Here is a 23695-nt window from a genome sequence, read left to right on the forward strand (position 1 = left end):
GTGCACTGATCCGGCTCTGCTGCATCTGGTGCAGGCAGTGTGCATTATACTATTCTCACTGTGCACTGATCCGGCTCTGCTGCATCTGGTGCAGGCAGTGTGCATTATACTATTCTCACTGTGCACTGATCCGGCTCTGCTGCATCTGGTGCAGGCAGTGTGCATTATACTATTGTCACTGTGCACTGATCCGGCTCTGCTGCATCTGGTGCAGGCAGTGTGCATTATACTATTCTCACTGTGCACTGATCCGGCTCTGCTGCATCTGGTGCAGGCAGTGTGCATTATACTATTCTCACTGTGCACTGATCCGGCTCTGCTGCATCTGGTGCAGGCAGTGTGCATTATACTATTCTCACTGTGCACTGATCCGGCTCTGCTGCATCTGGTGCAGGCAGTGTGCATTATACTATTGTCACTGTGCACTGATCCGGCTCTGCTGCATCTGGTGCAGGCAGTGTGCATTATACTATTCTCACTGTGCACTGATCCGGCTCTGCTGCATCTGGTGCAGGCAGTGTGCATTATACTATTCTCACTGTGCACTGATCCGGCTCTGCTGCATCTGGTGCAGGCAGTGTGCATTATACTATTGTCACTGTGCACTGATCCGGCTCTGCTGCATCTGGTGCAGGCAGTGTGCATTATACTATTGTCACTGTGCACTGATCCGGCTCTGCTGCATCTGGTGCAGGCAGTGTGCATTATACTATTGTCACTGTGCACTGATCCGGCTCTGCTGCATCTGGTGCAGGCAGTGTGCATTATACTATTGTCACTGTGCACTGATCCGGCTCTGCTGCATCTGGTGCAGGCAGTGTGCATTATACTATTCTCACTGTGCACTGATCCGGCTCTGCTGCATCTGGTGCAGGCAGTGTGCATTATACTATTCTCACTGTGCACTGATCCGGCTCTGCTGCATCTGGTGCAGGCAGTGTGCATTATACTATTCTCACTGTGCACTGATCCGGCTCTGCTGCATCTGGTGCAGGCAGTGTGCATTATACTATTCTCACTGTGCACTGATCCGGCTCTGCTGCATCTGGTGCAGGCAGTGTGCATTATACTATTCTCACTGTGCACTGATCCGGCTCTGCTGCATCTGGTGCAGGCAGTGTGCATTATACTATTCTCACTGTGCACTGATCCGGCTCTGCTGCATCTGGTGCAGGCAGTGTGCATTATACTATTGTCACTGTGCACTGATCCGGCTCTGCTGCATCTGGTGCAGGCAGTGTGCATTATACTATTGTCACTGTGCACTGATCCGGCTCTGCTGCATCTGGTGCAGGCAGTGTGCATTATACTATTGTCACTGTGCACTGATCCGGCTCTGCTGCATCTGGTGCAGGCAGTGTGCATTATACTATTGTCACTGTGCACTGATCCGGCTCTGCTGCATCTGGTGCAGGCAGTGTGCATTATACTATTGTCACTGTGCACTGATCCGGCTCTGCTGCATCTGGTGCAGGCAGTGTGCATTATACTATTCTCACTGTGCACTGATCCGGCTCTGCTGCATCTGGTGCAGGCAGTGTGCATTATACTATTCTCACTGTGCACTGATCCGGCTCTGCTGCATCTGGTGCAGGCAGTGTGCATTATACTATTGTCACTGTGCACTGATCCGGCTCTGCTGCATCTGGTGCAGGCAGTGTGCATTATACTATTCTCACTGTGCACTGATCCGGCTCTGCTGCATCTGGTGCAGGCAGTGTGCATTATACTATTCTCACTGTGCACTGATCCGGCTCTGCTGCATCTGGTGCAGGCAGTGTGCATTATACTATTGTCACTGTGCACTGATCCGGCTCTGCTGCATCTGGTGCAGGCAGTGTGCATTATACTATTGTCACTGTGCACTGATCCGGCTCTGCTGCATCTGGTGCAGGCAGTGTGCATTATACTATTGTCACTGTGCACTGATCCGGCTCTGCTGCATCTGGTGCAGGCAGTGTGCATTATACTATTGTCACTGTGCACTGATCCGGCTCTGCTGCATCTGGTGCAGGCAGTGTGCATTATACTATTCTCACTGTGCACTGATCCGGCTCTGCTGCATCTGGTGCAGGCAGTGTGCATTATACTATTCTCACTGTGCACTGATCCGGCTCTGCTGCATCTGGTGCAGGCAGTGTGCATTATACTATTCTCACTGTGCACTGATCCGGCTCTGCTGCATCTGGTGCAGGCAGTGTGCATTATACTATTCTCACTGTGCACTGATCCGGCTCTGCTGCATCTGGTGCAGGCAGTGTGCATTATACTATTCTCACTGTGCACTGATCCGGCTCTGCTGCATCTGGTGCAGGCAGTGTGCATTATACTATTGTCACTGTGCACTGATCCGGCTCTGCTGCATCTGGTGCAGGCAGTGTGCATTATACTATTGTCACTGTGCACTGATCCGGCTCTGCTGCATCTGGTGCAGGCAGTGTGCATTATACTATTGTCACTGTGCACTGATCCGGCTCTGCTGCATCTGGTGCAGGCAGTGTGCATTATACTATTCTCACTGTGCACTGATCCGGCTCTGCTGCATCTGGTGCAGGCAGTGTGCATTATACTATTGTCACTGTGCACTGATCCGGCTCTGCTGCATCTGGTGCAGGCAGTGTGCATTATACTATTGTCACTGTGCACTGATCCGGCTCTGCTGCATCTGGTGCAGGCAGTGTGCATTATACTATTCTCACTGTGCACTGATCCGGCTCTGCTGCATCTGGTGCAGGCAGTGTGCATTATACTATTCTCACTGTGCACTGATCCGGCTCTGCTGCATCTGGTGCAGGCAGTGTGCATTATACTATTCTCACTGTGCACTGATCCGGCTCTGCTGCATCTGGTGCAGGCAGTGTGCATTATACTATTCTCACTGTGCACTGATCCGGCTCTGCTGCATCTGGTGCAGGCAGTGTGCATTATACTATTCTCACTGTGCACTGATCCGGCTCTGCTGCATCTGGTGCAGGCAGTGTGCACTCCTTCCTCCCTCCCCGCTCTTCCTCCCCCTTCCCTGTCTCATGTCCTCCCTCCTTTTTCAGACTTATGGCCCGGAAGAAAACCCAACCCTGCAGGAAGCAGAAAGTCCTCCTCTATCTGTCTGGATCCCCCCACCCCCTCCATCCGAAATCTGCCTCTCCCCCCTCCCCAGCCTGTGCAGAGGAGAGGGGGCGACCCCCCAAGAAGAGACCAAGAGAGGAGGCGCAAAGTGTCAGAGACAAGAGCAGGGGAACAGCAGGGTGAGGAGGCGGCGAAGGGGAGACAGAAGTGACAGCTCCAGACAGATGTGCTCACATGCGGATAATTATAGACACACGGACATATATCAGCGCCGGGGCAGGTACAGCCGCACACTGACACCGCACACTGACTGACACCGCACACTGACACCGCACACTGACTGACAGCCGCACACTGACACCGCACACTGACTGACACCGCACACTGACACCGCACACTGACTGACACCGCACACTGACTGACAGCCGCACACTGACACCGCACACTGACTGACACCGCACACTGACACCGCACACTGACTGACACCGCACACTGACTGACACCGCACACTGACTGACAGCCGCACACTGACAGCCCTACACACACACACGCCCGCCTGTGACAGCAAACAAATAGCCCTACAGGTAGACGGACGAGTGACGAGGGGCAGCTGATGTGTCTGACAGTGACGGCTGGACGGGCAGACTGTACAGACGTATACGGTGTACCACAAGCAAACAATGAGACTATGAGGCAGACGTATGGGGGCTGACGACCGCCACCGAGACAGACAGCCGTAGACTTGGCAGAGGTGGGCACCGTGGTATCGATGGGATTGAAATGCGTGGGTAACAATGATATTGTGACTCCATAATAGATGATTGTGAGGCGGGTGAGGGGTAATGTAGGTGGGCAGGTGAACGGGGCAGGTGGTAATGTAGGGGGGAGGTGAACGGGGCAGGTGGTAATGTAGGGGGGCAGGTGGTAATGTAGGGGGGCAGGTGAACGGGGCAGGTGGTAATGTAGGGGGGCAGGTGGTAATGTAGGGGGGCAGGTGAACGGGGCAGGTGGTAATGTAGGGGGGCAGGTGAACGGGGCAGGTGGTAATGTAGGGGGGCAGGTGGTAATGTAGGGGGGTAGGTGGTAATGTAGGTGGGCAGGTGAACGGGGCAGGTGGTAATGTAGGGGGGCAGGTGAACGGGGCAGGTGGTAATGTAGGGGGGCAGGTGGTAATGTAGGTGGGCAGGTGAACGGGGCAGGTGGTAATGTAGGGGGGCAGGTGAACAGGGCAGGTGGGCAAATGTTAGCAATATGGGAAAGGTAAGCAAGAACGTTCTGGGACAGCAGGAATGATGAGCAAGCGCTGGTTATCTGGCCAAGATGGATAAGCAATTGTTGGTTCCGTTGTGTGGGTTGTGTAGCAGATGCTGGTATGTCTGGGCGGGCAGGTAAGAAGGCATAAGCAATGTGGCGGTATTGCAGGTCAGACACCTCTGAAACTGCGGGGCAGGATGGCTGGTAGGTGTAATGTAGGTGTAGTGGTGATGATGGCGGCAGAGAAAACCTAACACTGGATAACAAAGGGGGACAAATGTCTAAGATACAGCGTGACAACACACAGACGACTAAGATACAATGTAACAACACAGACAACTAATATACAGTGTGACAACATACAGACAAATAAGATACAATGTGACCACATACAGACGACTAAGATACAATGTGACAACACAGACAACTAAGAGTCGTCTGTATGTGATCACATTGTATCTTAGTTGTCTGTGTTGTCATATTGTATCTTAGTCGTCTGTGTGTTGTCACACCGTATCTTAGACGTCTGTATGTGGTCACATTGTATCTTAGTCGTCTGTATGTGGTCCCATTGTATCTTAGTCATCTGTGTGTTGTCAAATTGTATCTTAGTCGTCTGTATGTGGTCACATTGTATAAGATACAATGTGACAACACACAGATGACTAAGATACAGTGGGACAATACACAGACAACTAAGATACAGTGTGACCACATACAGTGGACTAAGATAGTGTGAAAACACAGACGACTAAGATACAATGTGACTACACAGATGACTAAGATACGGTGTGAGAACATACAGACAACTAAGATACAATGTGACACCATACAGACGACTAAGATACAGTGTGACAACACAGAGACAACTAAGATACAGTTTGTCAACACACAGACGACTAAGATACAATGTGACATCACACAGATGAGTAAGATACAGTGTGACAACACACAGATAATTAATATACAATGTGACATCACACAGGCGACTAAGATACAATGTGACATCACACAGACGACAAATATACAATTTGACAACACAGACGACAAATATACAATTTGACATCACACAGACGACTAAGATACAATGTGACATCACACAGACAACAAATATACAATTTGACAACACACAGACGACTAAGATATAGTGTGACAACACACAGACGACTAAGATACAGTGTGACAACACAAAGATGAGTAAGATACAAAGTGACATCACACAGATGACAAATATACAATTTGACAACACACAGACGACTAAGATACAATGTGACATCACACAGACGACAAATATACAATTTGACAACACACAGACGACTAAGATATAGTGTGACAACACACAGACGACTAAGGTACAATGTAACAACACTCAGATGACTAAGATGCAGTGTGATCAGACACAGACAACTAAAACACAGCATGACAAAACACAGACAACTAAAATACAACGTGACAACACAGACACAGACGATACAATGTAACAACACACTGGCGACTAAGATACTGTGTGACAAAAATAAGATACAGTGTGACTACATACAGAGGAATAAGATACAATGTGACAACACAGATGACTAAGGTACAATGTGACATCACACAGATGACTAAGATACAATGTGACATCACACAGATGACTAAGATACAATGTGACATCACACAGAAAACTAATATACAGTGTGACAACACACACGACTAAGACAGTGTGACAACACACAGACAACTAAGATACAATGTGACAACACACAAGACTAAGATACAGCGTTACAATACACAGATAACTAAGATATAGTGTGACAACATACAGACCGAGATACAATGTGACAACACAGACGACTAATAAACAATGTGATAACACACAGATGATTAAGATAGAATGCGACAACACACAGACTAAGATACAATGCGACAATACAAAAATGTCGAAGATACAGTGTGACAACACACAAACACATCTAGATACAATGTGACGAGATAAAGAAAGAAACCTAGGTTTAATGTGACAACACACAGAACAGACGACCAATATACAATGTGACTACAAATACCAACAGATGTTTACATACAATGTGACAACACACAGAGAGACCTTAGCACAATGTGACAGCAAATAGGCCGATGTGCAGCTAATATCTGACTACACCCAGACACCTAGAGGCAAAGAGACAACACAAAGACAGGCGTATAGTCACAATGTAACAACACACAGGTGTAGACACAGCAGATGCCTGGATACAATGTGACTACACACAGATACAGTGCAGCATTTTCAGCTAAACTCTCGGCAGTGACACAGGCAGAGACTGACGGTGACGCTGAGTGTGACATTGTACTCACTGCTGTGTGTGTTATTCCGCTGTAATCTGTTACCTGGCGTAGTTGCATAGCGGCGTCTGCCTGCAGATGCTATAGAACCACTGGCGGCTTTTCGACAGGCCACTACTGTCTATGGTTTGTGAAAATAAATCACATCCGCTTTGCTTGAGCCGTTAGACTGTATCTCATGTAGCGTAAACATTCCGTTCTTCTTCTGTTGCTTTTTTTTTCTTTTGCACAGAAAACCTGTTGCATTTAACAGCTCAATCAAAGTGGATATGAATTCTGGAAACTCCCATCCCCCGTGCGTCCAAGGATGCTTTTGCTTTGTGGGTTTTTAGTTCATTTTTCCCTATAGGCTTCTATGGGCAGCCTGAAATATGTTTTTACAATGATTTTTCTGGGGAAGATCTCTAAACAAGCTGCATCACCAGAGTTACACCATGAAGTAGTGACTGCCGGCTGCTGCCACTAGGGGGAGCTCACTGAGTGCTAGGGGTACACTGATGGGAAAAAAGGGAGAATATCCAGAGCTGTGTGTCAGCAAAACACGAAGCTTACAAAAATGTGATGTAAATAGAAACTGACAGTGGTCAAGAGTGGACATTCCCTTAAAGTCCTGTCTGCGATCATGTGTGCAAAGAACAGAAATCTTGTCCGGTCACATAAGTGCTCAGTGCATTGTGGGAACTTGAATATTACAGTATTATAGTAGTTATATTCTTGTACATATGGGGCAGTATTATAGTAGTTATATTCTTGTACATATGGGGCAGTATTATAGTAGATATATTCTTGTACATATGGGGCAGTATTATAGTAGATATATTCTTGTACATAGGGGCAGTATTATAGTAGTTATACTCTTGTACATAGGAGCAGTATTATAGTAGATATATTCTTGTACATAGGGGCAGTATTATAGTAGTTATATTCTTGTACATAGGAGCAGTATTATAGTAGATATTTTCTTGTACATATGGGCAGTATTATAGTAGATATATTCTTGTACATATGGGCAGTATTATAGTAGATATATTCTTGTACATAGGGACAGTATTATAGTAGTTATATTCTTGTACATAGGGACAGTATTATAGTAGTTATATTCTTGTACATAGGGGCAGTATTATAGTAGTTATATTCTTGTACATAGGGGCAGTATTATAGTAGATATATTCTTGTACATAGGGGCAGTATTATAGTAGTTATATTCTTGTACATAGGGACAGTATTATAGTAGTTATATTCTTGTACATAAGAGCAGTATTATAGTAGTTATATTCTTGTACATAGGGGACAGTATTATAGTAGTTATATTCTTGTACATAGGGGTCAGTATTATAGTAGTTACTGCTCTTATGTACAAGAATATAACTACTATAATACTGCCCCTATGTACAAGAATATAACTACTATAATACTGCTCTTATGTACAAGAATATATTATAGTAGTTATATTCTTGTACATAGGGGCAGTATTATAGTAGTTATATTCTTGTACATAGGAGCAGTATTATAGTAGTTATATTCTTGTATATAGGAGCAGTATTATAGTAGATATATTATTCTACATAGGGGCAGTATTATAGTAGATATATTCTTGTATATAGGAGCAGTATTATAGTAGATATATTCTTGTACATAGGGGCAGTATTATAGTAGTTATATTCTTGTACATAGGAGCAGTATTATAGTAGTTATATTCTTGTACATAGAGGGCAGTATTATAGTAGTTACATTCTTGTACATAGGAGCAGTATTATAGTAGTTATATTCTTGAACATAGGGGCAGTATTATAGTGGTTATATTCTTGAACATAGGAGCAGTACTATAGTAGTTATATTCTTGTACATAGGGGCAGTATTATAGTAGTTATATTCTTGAACATAGGAGCAGTATTATAGTACTTATATTCCTGTACATAGGGGCAGTATTATAGTAGTTATATTCCTGTACATAGGGGCAGTATTATAGTAGTTATAATCTTGTACATACGGGCAGTATTATAGTAGTTATATTCTTGTACATAGGAGCAGTATTATAGTAGTTATATTCTTGTACATAGGAAAAGTTTTATAGTAGTTATATTCTTGTACATAGGGGGCAGTATTATAGTAGTTATATTCTTGTACATAGGGGGCAGTATTATAGTAGTTATATTCTTGTGCATAGGAGCAGTATAATAGTAGTTATATTCTTGTACATAGGGGCAGTATTATAGTAGTTATATTCTTGTGCATAGGAGCAGTATAATAGTAGTTATATTCTTGTACCTAGAGAGCAGTGTAATAGGAGTTATATTCTTGTACATATTGGGCAGTATTATAGTAGTTATATTCTTGTACATAGGGGGCAGTATTATAGTAGTTATATTCTTGTACATAGGGGGCAGTATTATAGTAGTTATATTCTTGTACATAGGGTGCAGTATTATAGTAGTTATATTCTTGTACATAGGGGGCAGTATTATAGTAGTTATATTCTTGTACATAGGGGGCAGTATTATAGTAGTTATATTCTTGTACATAGGGGCAGTATTATAGTAGTTATATTCTTGTACATAGGAGCAGTATTATAGTAGCTATATTCTTATACATAGGAGCAGTATTATAGTAGTTATATTCTTGTACATAGGGGCAGTATTATAGTAGTTATATTCTTATACATAGGGGCAGTATTATAGTAGTTATATTCTTGTACATAGAGGGCAGTATTATAGTAGTTATATTCTTGTACATAGGAGCAGTATTATAGTAGTTATAATCTTGTACATAGGAGCAGTATTATAGTAGTTATATTCTTGTACATAGGGGGCAGTATTATAGTAGTTATATTCTTGTACATAGGGGGCAGTATTATAGTAATTATATTCTTGTACATAAGGGCAGTATTATAGTAGTTATATTCTTGTACATAGGAGCAGTATTATAGTAGTTATATTCTTGTACATAAGGGCAGTATTATAGTAGTTATATTCTTGTACATAGGAGCAGTATTATAGTAGTTATATTCTTGTACATAAGGGCAGTATTATAGTAGTTATATTCTTGTACATAGGAGCAGTATTATAGTAGTTATATTCTTGTACATAGGAGCAGTATTATAGTAATTATATTCTTGTACATAGGACCAGTATTATAGTAGTTATATTCTTGTATATAGGGGCAGTATTATAGTAGTTATATTCTTGAATATACAGTTAGGTCCAGAAATCTTTGGACAGTGACACACTTTTCGCGAGTTGGGCTCTGCATGCCACCACAAACAACGCTACAGACACACAGCGCTCCACAAACAACGCAACACACACACAACACCGCTCTCACCCCCCGCCACACCCAGACAACACCCAGAACATGTACAGCGCCCTACACAAACACTTGGTAAGTACACACAACAACATCTATACATATATATAACAAAAATCATACATGAACTACACAATACGTAAATTCTAGAATACCCGATGCGTAGAATCGGGCCACCTTCTAGTATATATATATAAATTATACACACGCACACATACAGTTAGGTCCAGAAATCTTTGGACAGTGACACAATTTTCGCGAGTTGGGCTCTGCATGCCACCACATTGGATTTGAAATGAAACCTCTACAACAGAATTCAAGTGCAGATTGTAACGTTTAATTTGAAGGTTTGAACAAAAATATCTGATAGAAATTGTAGGAATTGTCACATTTCTTTACAAACACTCCACATTTTAGGAGGTCAAAAGTAATTGGACAAATAAACCAAACCCAAACAAAATATTTTTATTTTCAATATTTTGTTGCGAATCCTTTGGAGGCAATCACGGCCTTAAGTCTGGAACCCATGGACATCACCAAACGCTGGGTTTCCTCCTTCTTAATGCTTTGCCAGGCCTTTACAGCCGCAGCCTTCAGGTCTTGCTTGTTTGTGGGTCTTTCCGTCTTAAGTCTGGATTTGAGCAAGTGAAATGCATGCTCAATTGGGTTAAGATCTGGTGATTGACTTGGCCATTGCAGAATGTTCCACTTTTTTGCACTCATGAACTCCTGGGTAGCTTTGGCTGTATGCTTGGGGTCATTGTCCATCTGTACTATGAAGCGCCGTCCGATCAACTTTGCGGCATTTGGCTGAATCTGGGCTGAAAGTATATCCCGGTACACTTCAGAATTCATCCGGCTACTCTTGTCTGCTGTTATGTCATCAATAAACACAAGTGACCCAGTGCCATTGAAAGCCATGCATGCCCATGCCATCACGTTGCCTCCACCATGTTTTACAGAGGATGTGGTGTGCCTTGGATCATGTGCCGTTCCCTTTCTTCTCCAAACTTTTTTCTTCCCATCATTCTGGTACAGGTTGATCTTGGTCTCATCTGTCCATAGAATACTTTTCCAGAACTGAGCTGTCTTCATGAGGTGTTTTTCAGCAAATTTAACTCTGGCCTGTCTATTTTTGGAATTGATGAATGGTTTGCATCTAGATGTGAACCCTTTGTATTTACTTTCATGGAGTCTTCTCTTTACTGGTGACTTAGAGACAGATACACCTACTTCACTGAGAGTGTTCTGGACTTCAGTTGATGTTGTGAACGGGTTCTTCTTCACCAAAGAAAGTATGCGGCGATCATCCACCACTGTTGTCATCCGTGGACGCCCAGGCCTTTTTGAGTTCCCAAGCTCACCAGTCAATTCCTTTTTTCTCAGAATGTACCCGACTGTTGATTTTGCTACTCCAAGCATGTCTGCTATCTCTCTGATGGATGTTTTCTTTTTTTTCAGCCTCAGGATGTTCTGCTTCACCTCAATTGAGAGTTCCTTAGACCGCATGTTGTCTGGTCACAGCAACAGCTTCCAAATGCAAAACCACACACCTGTAATCAACCCCAGACCTTTTAACTACTTCATTGATTACAGGTTAATGAGGGAGACTCCTTCAGAGTTAATTGCAGCCCTTAGAGTCCCTTGTCCAATTACTTTTGGTCCCTTTAAAAAGAGGAGGCTATGCATTACAGAGCTATGATTCCTAAACCCTTTCTCCGATTTGGATGTGAGAACTCTCATATTGCAGCTGGCAGTGTGCACTTTCAGCCCATATTATATATATAATTGTATTTCTGAACATGTTTTTGTAAACAGCTAAAATAACAAAACTTGTGTCACTGTCCAAATATTTCTGGACCTAACTGTAGGAGCAGTATTATAGTAGTTATATTCTTGTACATAGGAGCAGTATTATAGTAATTATATTCTTGTACATAGGAGCAGTATTATAGTAGTTATATTCTTGTACATAGGGGCAGTATTATAGTAGTTATATTCTTGTACATAGGAGGCAGTATTATAGTAGTAATATTCTTGTACATAGGAGCAGTATTATAGTAATTATATTCTTGTACATAGGAGCAGTATTATAGTAGTTATATTCTTGTACATAGGGGCAGTATTATAGTAGTTATATTCTTGTACATATGGGGCAGTATTATAGTAGTTATATTTTTGTACATAGGGGAAGTATTATAGTAGTTATATTCTTGTATATAGGAGGCAGTATTTTAGTAGTTATATTCTTGTACATAGAAGCAGTATTATAGTAGCTATATTCTTGTACATAGGAGCAGTATTATAGTAGCTATATTCTTGTATATAGGAGGCAGTATTTTAGTAGTTATAGTCTTGTACATAGGAGCAGTATTATAGTAGCTATATACTTGTATATAGGGGCAGTATTATAGTAGTTATATTCTTGTACATAGGGGGCAGTATTATAGTAGTTATATTTTTGTACATAGGGGCAGTATTATAGTAGTTATATTCTTGTACATAGGGGCAGTATTATAGTAGTTATATTCTTGTACATAGGAGCAGTATTATAGTAGCTATATTCTTGTATATAGGAGCAGTATTATAGTAGTTATATTCTTGTACATAGGAGCAGTATTATAGTAGCTATATTCTTGTATATAGGAGGCAGTATTTTAGTAGTTATATTCTTGTACATAGGGGGCAGTATTATAGTAGTTATGTTCTTGTACATAGGGGACAGTATTATGGTAGTTATATTCTTGTACATAGGAGCAGTATTATAGCAGTTATATTCTTGAACATAGGGGGCAGTATTATAGTTCCAGATTTTCTGACCTTGCTCTTGTTTTCGCAGCCTCATGATGGCGTCTGACCTGGGTAGCAGCTTGACCTCCATAGATTGGCTCCCGCAGCTGACCATCCAGGTTCCTATGAAAGGGTCACAGCAGGGCAGCGGAGGAAGAAAAGGACCTGGATCTCCCACCGACCCCAATGCCATGTTAACCAAGGAGGAGGCGGCTGCGCATCGTGATGGGAAACCCCCCTATAGCTACGCCAATCTCATCCAGTATGCAATAAACTCCGCGCCCGCCCGGCGTATGACCCTGAGCGAGATCTACCGCTGGATCTGTGACAACTTCCCGTATTACCGCAACGCTGGTGTAGGATGGAAGGTAACCGTGCAATCAATAAAGAATGGGAATACAAATTACATATTTGGGGGGAACTTACATTTGTCAGCGCTACCGATATATTAACCCATTTTCATGTTTCTATTCTGCAGAACTCAATCCGCCATAACCTGTCACTGAATAAATGCTTCAGGAAAGTGCCGCGCCCCAGAGACGATCCGGGAAAGGTGAGCGGGAAGACGAGATGTCCTCTGCGGGATGATCCCGTTCCCTTCTTTATGTTAGCCATATAAGTGCCCAAAAATCACAACCATTATCCCATGTGCGGTCAGACGAGTCACTCCTAACCCATGCTTTATTACCCAGCGTCAGGCAGCTGCTGCTAAAGCCAAACTAGCTCTGTATTGGGTTTTTTTTTGCCTTGTAAGCCGCTGCCTGACACTAACTAAATGAAAAGGTCAATCAACTTTCCATAAAACAATGGTACAAGTGAATATAGGAAACTTTGTAATATATCAGAAAAAATCTGCTTCTTTCTCCACTTATGAGCCACTTCTCCTCCAACTCAATGTGAAAAACTGCTAAAATAAGTCTTGGTCAATGAGGGATCAGATTATAACTGACTAATGAAGTTTATGGAGATGGGAAGAGAGGCGCAAACAGACACAAAAGGCGCTCCTGCTTTCTGTTAAGTGTTTTGTCTCACCTCAGTGCTGAATTCACAGCAATACTGCTCAGTATTCCTGTATGATGTGCTCCATGCTGCTGCTTTCTAGTGTTTTATCTCATCCCAGTGCTGGCTTCACAGCTCAGTAATGCTGTATGATATCCTCCACACTGCTGCTTTCTAGTGTTTTATCTCACCCCAGTGCTGAATTCACAGCAATACTGCTCAGTACTGCTATATAATGTTGTCCATGCTGCTGCTTTCTAGTGTTTTACCTCACCCCAGTGCTGGAGTTGCAGCTACACTGCTCAGTACTGCTGTATGATGTCCTCCATGCTGCTGCTTTCTAGTGTTTTATGTCACCCTAGTGCTGCATTCACAGCTCAGTACTGCTGTATGATGTCCTCCATGCTGCTGCTTTCTAGTGTTTTATCTCACCCCAGTGCTGCATTCACAGCTCAGTACTGCTGTATGATGTCCTCCATGCTGCTGCTTTCTAGTGTTTTATCTCACCCCAGTGCTGCATTCACAGCTCAGTACTGCTGTATGATGTCCTCCATGCTGCTGCTTTCTAGTGTTTTATCTCACCCCAGTGCTGCATTCACAGCTCAGTACTGCTGTATGATGTCCTCCATGCTGCTGCTTTCTAGTGTTTTATCTCACCCCAGTGCTGTATTCACAGCTCAGTACTGCTGTATGATGTCCTCCATGCTGCTTTTTTCTAGTGTTTTATCTCACCCCAGTGCTGCATTCACAGCTCAGTACTGCTGTATGATGTCCTCCATGCTGCTTTTTTCTAGTGTTTTATCTCACCCCAGTGCTGCATTCACAGCTCAGTACTGCTGTATGATGTCCTCCATGCTGCTGCTTTCTAATAAGCGTTTTTCCTCACTCCAATTCTGAATTCATATCAACACTGTTCAGTAATGCTGTATGATGTACTCTACAATGCTGCTTTCTAGTAAGTGTTTAATCTCACCGCAGTGCTGGCTTCACAGCTACACTGCTCAGTACTGCTGTATAATGTCCTCCATGTGGCTGCTACTTCTGAACATTTGCTAGCATAGCAGGAATCCCTCACATCTGAGTGTACTGATCTCCACTCACTAGCTCAGAAATAACTGAAAATTAGAAACTGAGACTACAGCGGGGAAAATGGTGCGTGGAATTCATTTTTGGCATCTAATTTCTAGGGATCGTACTGGATGATTGACAGCTGTCCCAAGGAAGATGTAGCCCTTCCCCGCAGAAAACGCCCGCACCCCGATGATGAGGTAATATAACATTGTCACACCAGCGTAATAACCCTTACATTAAGGCTACGAGCAACATTCTGATACAATAGTAATAGAGGAATCGCTGCCTTTACAATCAAGAGTGACTCTGAAGCTGAGGGCGGAGGGAAGACTGATCCCTGGCGCTGCCCTGCAGATGGCGCCGGCGTTTATGGTGGCTCGAATAGCCGCAGAATAGACCTGATTAGTGCTAATGATCGGCACAGTATGGACAGACTGTTAATGATTTACATTACGTGTATGGTCATCTTCACAGATAGGATCTCAGCCTTGAAGATTTATGGAGTAATGATTTCTCTTTACAGCTCTCCCAAGACTCCCCCGAACCCGAGGTCAATAAAAGTCCCCTGAGCTCCACCAGTGACATCTCCATCCCCAACGAAAACACACAAGGCCATCACATGGAGAACAACTCCGCTCTCCCCAGCTACAGCCAGGTAACAGGACACAGTGTGATCAAAAGTCACAATACTATAATACTGCCCCTATGTGCAAGAATATAACTAATATAATACTGCCCCTATGTTCAAGAATATAACTACTATAATACTGTCCCCTATGTACAAGAATATAACTACTATAATACTGCTCCTATGTACAAGAATATAACTACTATAATACTGCCCCTATATACAAGAATATAACTACTATAATACTGCTCCTATGTACAAGAATATAACTACTATAATACTGCCCCTATGTGCAAGAATATAACTAATATAATACTGCCCCTATGTGCAAGAATATAACTACTATAATACTGCCCCCTATGTACAAGAATATAACTACTATAATACTGCCCCTATGTACAAGAACATAACTACTATAATACTGCTCCTATGTACAAGAATATATCTACTATAATACTGCTCCTATGTACAAGAATATAACTACTATAATACTGCTCCCTATGTTCAAGAATATAACTACTATAATACTGCCCCTATATACAAGAATATAACTACTATAATACTGCCCCTATGTGCAAGAATATAACTAATATAATACTGCCCCTATGTGCAAGAATATAACTACTATAATACTGCCCCTATGTACAAGAATATAACTACTATAATACTGCCCCTATGTACAAGAATATAACTACTATAATACTGCTCCTATGTACAAGAATATAACTACTATAATACTGCCCCTATGTACAAGAATATAACTACTATAATACTGCTCCCTATATACAAGAATATAACTACTATAATACTGCCCCTATGTACAAGAATATAACTGCTATAACACTGCCCCTATGTACAGGAATATAACTACTATAATACTGCTCCTATGTACAAGAATATAACTACTATAATACTGCCCCTATGTACAAGAATATAACTACTATAATACTGCTCCTATGTACAAGAATATAACTACTATAATACTGCCCCTATGTACAAGAATATAACTACTATAATACTGCTCCTATGTACAAGAATATAACTACTATAATACTGCTCCTATGTACAAGAATATAACTACTATAATACTGCTCCTATGTACAAGAATATAACTACTATAATACTGCTCCTATGTACAAGAATATAACTACTATAATACTGCCCCAATATACAAGAATATAACTACTATAATACTGCCCCAATATACAAGAATATAACTACTATAATACTGCTCCTATGTACAAGAATATAACTACTATAATACTGCCCCCTATGTACAAGAATATAACTACTATAATACTGCCCCCTATGTACAAGAATATAACTACTATAATACTGCTCCTATGTACAAGAATATATATACTATAATACTGCTCCTATCTACAAGAATATAACTACTATAATACTGCTCCTATGTTCAAGAATATAACTACTATAATACTGCTCCTATGTACAAGAATATAACTACTATAATACTGCCCCTATGTTCAAGAATATAACTACTATAATACTGCCCCTATGTACAAGAATATAACTACTATAATACTGCCCACTATGTACAAGAATATAATTACTATAATACTGCCCCTATGTTCAAGAATATAACTACTATAATACTGCCCCTATGTACAAGAATATAACTACTATAATACTGCCCCTATGTACAAGAATATAACTACTATAATACTGCCCCTATGTACAAGAATATAACTACTATAATACTGCTCCTATGTACAAGAATATAACTACTATAATACTGCTCCTATGTTCAAGAATATAACTACTATAATACTGCCCACTATGTACAAGAATATAACTACTATAATACTGCCCCTATGTACAAGAATATAACTACTATAATACTGCTCCTATGTACAAGAATATAACTACTATAATACTGCTCCTATGTACAAGAATATAACTACTATAATACTGCTCCTATGTACAAGAATATAACTACTATAATACTGCCCCTATGTACAAGAATATAACTACTATAATACTGCTCCTATGTACAAGAATATAACTACTATAATACTGCCCCTATGTACAAGAATATAACTACTATAATACTGCCCACTATGTACAAGAATATAACTACTATAATACTGCCCCTATGTTCAAGAATATAACTACTATAATACTGCCCCTATGTACAAGAATATAACTACTATAATACTGCCCCTATGTACAAGAATATAACTACTATAATACTGCCCCTATGTACAAGAATATAACTACTATAATACTGCTCCCTATATACAAGAATATAACTACTATAATACTGCCCCTATGTACAAGAATATAACTACTATAATACTGCTCCCTATATACAAGAATATAACTACTATAATACTGCTCCTATGTACAAGAATATAACTACTATAATACTGCCCCTATGTACAAGAATATAACTACTATAATACTGCTCCCTATATACAAGAATATAACTACTATAATACTGCCACCTATGTACAAGAATATAACTGCTATAATACTGCTCCTATGTGCAAGAATATAACTACTATAATACTGCTCCTATGTACAAGAATATAGCTACTATAATACTGCTCCTATCTACAAGAATATAACTACTATAATACTGCTCCTATGTTCAAGAATATAACTACTATAATACTGCTCCTATGTACAAGAATATAACTACTATAATACTGCTCCTATGTGCAAGAATATAACTACTATAATACTGCTCCTATGTACAGGAATATAACTACTATAATACTGCTCCTATGTACAAGAATATAACTACTATAATACTGCTCCCTATATACAAGAATATGACTACTATAATACTGCTCCTATGTACAAGAATATAACTACTATAATACTGCTCCTATGTACAAGAATATAACTACTATAATACTGCTCCTATGTACAAGAATATAACTACTATAATACTGCTCCTATGTACAAGAATACAAATACTATAATACTGCTCCTATGTACAAGAATATAACTACTATAATACTGAAAAAGAGGTTTCCAGCGCCAGGAATAAGTTAAAAATCCTTTTTTATTGAAAATAAGGTAATAAAAATCCAGCAGATACCATAATAGATGTCAGAAAGATGGCAGAACAACGCGTTTCGACGCTTCAGGTCTTAGTCATGTTCTGACTTAGAGTGTAACCATCTCCCTTAATTTCCTGGTCCACTAATTAATTTCACATGTGTGGTTTCACTAGAGGCAACTCCTCAACTAGTAATTACGAGGGATCCGAAACAAATGGAGATACACAGTAGCAAATTCACATATATGAGTATACATGATATAATATGGTATAATGCAAGTGTGCACAGATACAAAAAATATATACACAAAAAACATATATACACATAAAATAACAACATATTAAAAACATTTGTATAGACCGATTTCCCTTGTTGTTTAATGTAACTATGACTATAGTATATAGTGATCCAACAAGACACTCTGCGTATAGTAATATAGATATAGTTAAATACCTCAAGAGATATATGATCTCTGATAAGATGACAATCTGACAAATAACTTTCCACATATATATAACATATGCCTTCCCTTCAACAATATACCAAATGCAATAATGGATGGATATTATGTACTAATCTAACATTCCATTCATATTAAGATAAGCAATATTCCAATAGCAATTTTTTGGTTGCAAGCATATGGTAGAGAGAAAAAAAAAAAAAAAAAATCGCATAGTATGAATTAGGATATAAGTCACATTGATGACTTAGGTGTAATATCAATAAGGTGTAATACCAGTTATATTTAATAGTGTAATATCAAATCCTGGCGATTATTTAAGCCTTCCGGATATCTAGTGTTGAGAGTAAAAATCCAGAAGGATTCCCTATTTAATAATTTCCTTTTATGATCTCCACCTCTGATCGGTCTGGATACCTGTTCTACACCCTTGAATTGAAAGCCGCTAACATCACCCTGGTGCACCAAGGCAAAGTGTTTTGAAACTGCTGATATAGCAGTTGCATTCTGTTTAAAAATTCAATTCAAGGGTGTAGAACAGGTATCCAGACCGATCAGAGGTGGAGATCATAAAAGGAAATTATTAAATAGGGAATACTTCTGGATTTTTACTCTCAACACTAGATATCCGGAAGGCTTAAATAATCGCCAGGATTTGATATTACACTATTAAATATAACTGGTATTACACCTTATTGATATTACACCTAATGTCATCAATGTGACTTATATCCTAATTCATACTATGCGATTTTTTATTTTTTTTATTTTATTTTTCTACCATATGCTTGCAACCAAAAAATTGCTATTGGAATATTGCTTATCTTAATATGAATGGAATGTTAGATTAGTACATAATATCCATCCATTATTGCATTTGGTATATTGTTGAAGGGAAGGCATATGTTATATATATGTGGAAAGTTATTTGTCAGATTGTCATCTTATCAGAGATCATATATCTCTTGAGGTATTTAACTATATCTATATTACTATACGCAGAGTGTCTTGTTGGATCACTATATACTATATTCATAGTTACATTAAACAACAAGGGAAATCGGTCTATACAAATGTTTTTAATATGTTGTTATTTTATGTGTATATATGTTTTTTGTGTATATATTTTTTGTATCTGTGCACACTTGCATTATACCATATTATATCATGTATACTCATATATGTGAATTTGCTACGGTGTATCTCCATTTGTTTCGGATCCCTCGTAATTACTAGTTGAGGAGTTGCCTCTAGTGAAGCCACACATGTGAAATTAATTAGTGGACCAGGGATCCGATTTAAGGGAGATGGTTACACTCTAAGTCAGAACATGACTAAGACCTGAAGCGTCGAAACGCATTGTTCTGCCATCTTTCTGACATCTATTATGGTATCTGCTGGATTTTTATTACCTTATTTTCAATAAAAAAGGATTTTTAACTTATTCCTGGCGCTGGAAACCTCTTTTTCTATTTTCAATTGGATGGTTACCGAGCCTCATTCCCTGCGCAGGATCCCTGATTGCAACCAGCAGGTCAGTCCTTGGTGAGCTGGACTCTCCCTTATCTTCTTGGACATACTATAATACTGCCCCTATGTTCAAGAATATAACTACTATAATACTGCTCCCTATATACAAGAATATAACTACTATAATACTGCTCCTATGTACAAGAATATAACTACTATAATACTGCCCCTATGTACAAGAATATAACTACTATAATACTGCCCCTATGTACAAGAATATAATTACTATAATACTGCCCCTATGTTCAAGAATATAACTACTATAATACTGCTCCCTATATACAAGAATATAACTACTATAATACTGCCCCCATGTACAAGAATATAACTACTATAATACTGCCTCCTATGTACAAGAATATAACTACTATAATACTGCCCCTATGTACAAGAATATAACTACTATAATACTGCTCCTATGTACAAGAATATAACTACTATAATACTGCCCCTATGTACAAGAATATAACTACTATAATACTGCTCCCTATATACAAGAATATAATTACTATAATACTGCCCCTATGTTCAAGAATATAACTACTATAATACTGCTCCTATGTACAAGAATATAACTACTATAATACTGCCCCTATGTACAAGAATATAACTACTATAATACTGCTCCTATGTACAAGAATATAACTACTATAATACTGCCCCTATGTACAAGAATATAACTACTATAATACTGCTCCTATGTACAAGAATATAACTACTATAATACTGCCCCTATGTACAAGAATATAACTACTATAATACTGCCCCTATGTACAAGAATATAATTACTATAATACTGCCCCTATGTTCAAGAATATAACTACTATAATACTGCTCCCTATATACAAGAATATAACTACTATAATACTGCCCCCATGTACAAGAATATAACTACTATAATACTGCCTCCTATGTACAAGAATATAACTACTATAATACTGCCCCTATGTACAAGAATATAACTACTATAATACTGCTCCTATGTACAAGAATATAACTACTATAATACTGCCCCTATGTACAAGAATATAACTACTATAATACTGCTCCCTATATACAAGAATATAATTACTATAATACTGCCCCTATGTTCAAGAATATAACTACTATAATACTGCTCCTATGTACAAGAATATAACTACTATAATACTGCCCCTATGTACAAGAATATAACTACTATAATACTGCTCCTATGTACAAGAATATAACTACTATAATACTGCCCCTATGTACAAGAATATAACTACTATAATACTGCTCCCTATATACAAGAATATAACTACTATAATACTGCTCCTATGTACAAGAATATAACTACTATAATACTGCCCCTATGTACAAGAATATAACTACTATAATACTGCCCCTATGTACAAGAATATAATTACTATAATACTGCCCCTATGTTCAAGAATATAACTACTATAATACTGCTCCCTATATACAAGAATATAACTACTATAATACTGCCCCTATGTTCAAGAATATAACTACTATAATACTGCTCCTATGTACAAGAATATAACTACTATAATACTGCCCCTATGTACAAGAATATAACTACTATAATACTGCTCCTATGTACAAGAATATAACTACTATAATACTGCCCCTATGTACAAGAATATAACTACTATAATACTACTCCCTATATACAAGAATATAACTACTATAATACTGCTCCTATGTACAAGAATATAACTACTATAATACTGCTCCCTATGTACAAGAATATAACTACTATAATACTGCCGCTATGTACAAGAATATAACTACTATAATACTGCTCCTATATACAAGAATATAACTACTATAATACTGCTCCTATGTACAAGAATATAACTACTATAATACTGCCCCTATGTACAAGAATATAACTACTATAATACTGCTCCTATGTACAAGAATATAACTACTATAATACTGCCCCTATGTACAAGAATATAACTACTATAATACTGCCCCTATGTACAAGAATATAACTACTATAATACTGCCCCTATGTACAAGAATATAACTGCTATAATACTGCCCCTATATACAAGAATATAACTACTATAATACTGCCCCTATGTACAAGAATATAACTACTATAATACTGCTCCCTATGTACAAGAATATAACTACTATAATACTGCCCCTATGTACAAGAATATAACTACTATAATACTGCCCCCATGTGATGTAATACCCCCGCTGTGTGTGTTGCAGGCCGCCTCCGCTCATATGCCTACAGACTCTCGGACTCCATCCTACAACAACAGCGATTGCTACAAATTCTCCTTCTCGGAGATCCCCGACCTCAGCTGTTCCTTCCGCAGCCTGTACCGTACTTTGCAGGGTAAACAGGGTGAGAATGGAGGGGGGAACTGCCGGAACCTAGGATATTGGGGTGTGGACACAGCTCCGTCTCATCATCCAGGGACTGTAGCTTTAAAGTTTAAGGGGTCTTTTTTATATTTCTGTAAATAAAGTTAACTCTTAATGTGCAGCTTTCATACTTTGCCTCAGTTTCTCTCCATTTTCTAGCATTGAATTGTAGCATTAATGTTTTTGATAGATGATAGTGTTCTGCAATTCTATCCACTAGTGATGTGGAACTACAACTCTCAGCATGCCCTGATAGCCAGGCCACTGGGAGATGCTGTTACCCATCGGTGGGAAGGACATAGGTCGCTTTCTCCACTCTGTATTCAGGCTCCAGTCACTGACAGCAAGCAGAGATCTTGAAAATTAAGCTTTTCCTCCATTTTTCCCCCATCAGGGCTCTCGCCTCTCCCCACTGATGTTCAGCCGCCATCGTCAAGCTGCTGCATGTACCAACAGAATTCGGGGGAGTCTTCCTCGCTGCACCCCCACAACGTCCCCAGCATGAACAATCCCTCCTCTTCTCACCATCAAAGCCAGCACCAGCAGCCGCCATACCTCCCCTCCCAGCAGATGCCTCGGCCCCCCGCTCCTACAATGTCTTTGGGTACGTTCTCTATATGAGGCGCCTTTATTTCATCTCGGCAGAAGAGCTGACAATCACTTCTGTTTTCTCCGCCTTTTCCAGGTCTTCCCAGCGACTGGTGCTCCAATATAGACTCCTTAAAGGAAAGCTTCAAAATGGTCAGCAATTTAGACTGGTCGACTGTGGACCTGTCCCAGTTCTCAGGTAACCCTGCGCCTCCCGGGATGGGGTGTTTAGTAGTGAGGATGCTATGGCTCCCTCTGCTGGACAGTTAGGAGATTACATTC

The 23695-nt window shown here is 39.9% G+C and overlaps 1 protein-coding gene across 3 annotated transcripts in view; it reads left to right on the top strand.

Moving 5' to 3' along the window:
* The first annotated feature begins 3085 nt into the window (after window positions 1–3085).
* Window positions 3086–23695, top strand: part of FOXJ2 (forkhead box J2) — a 31579-nt gene continuing 10969 nt past the window's right edge. Inside the window, exons 1-8 of one of the 3 annotated variants that reach the window (XM_075348271.1) lie at window positions 3086–3245; window positions 12785–13103; window positions 13214–13288; window positions 14922–15002; window positions 15329–15460; window positions 22667–22805; window positions 23220–23429; window positions 23511–23612. In XM_075348271.1, coding sequence (XP_075204386.1) covers window positions 12789–13103; window positions 13214–13288; window positions 14922–15002; window positions 15329–15460; window positions 22667–22805; window positions 23220–23429; window positions 23511–23612 — 1054 coding nt within the window. In that variant the 5' untranslated portion in view covers window positions 3086–3245; window positions 12785–12788. Of the gene's footprint in view, window positions 3246–3325; window positions 3347–12784; window positions 13104–13213; window positions 13289–14921; window positions 15003–15328; window positions 15461–22666; window positions 22806–23219; window positions 23430–23510; window positions 23613–23695 lie in introns of those variants that run through there. The other 2 variants (XM_075348269.1, XM_075348270.1) reach the window with 2 other exon arrangements.

The sequence above is a fragment of the Anomaloglossus baeobatrachus genome, chromosome 5 (genome assembly GCF_048569485.1).
Source record: "Anomaloglossus baeobatrachus isolate aAnoBae1 chromosome 5, aAnoBae1.hap1, whole genome shotgun sequence".
NCBI classification, from domain to species: Eukaryota; Metazoa; Chordata; class Amphibia; order Anura; family Aromobatidae; genus Anomaloglossus; species Anomaloglossus baeobatrachus.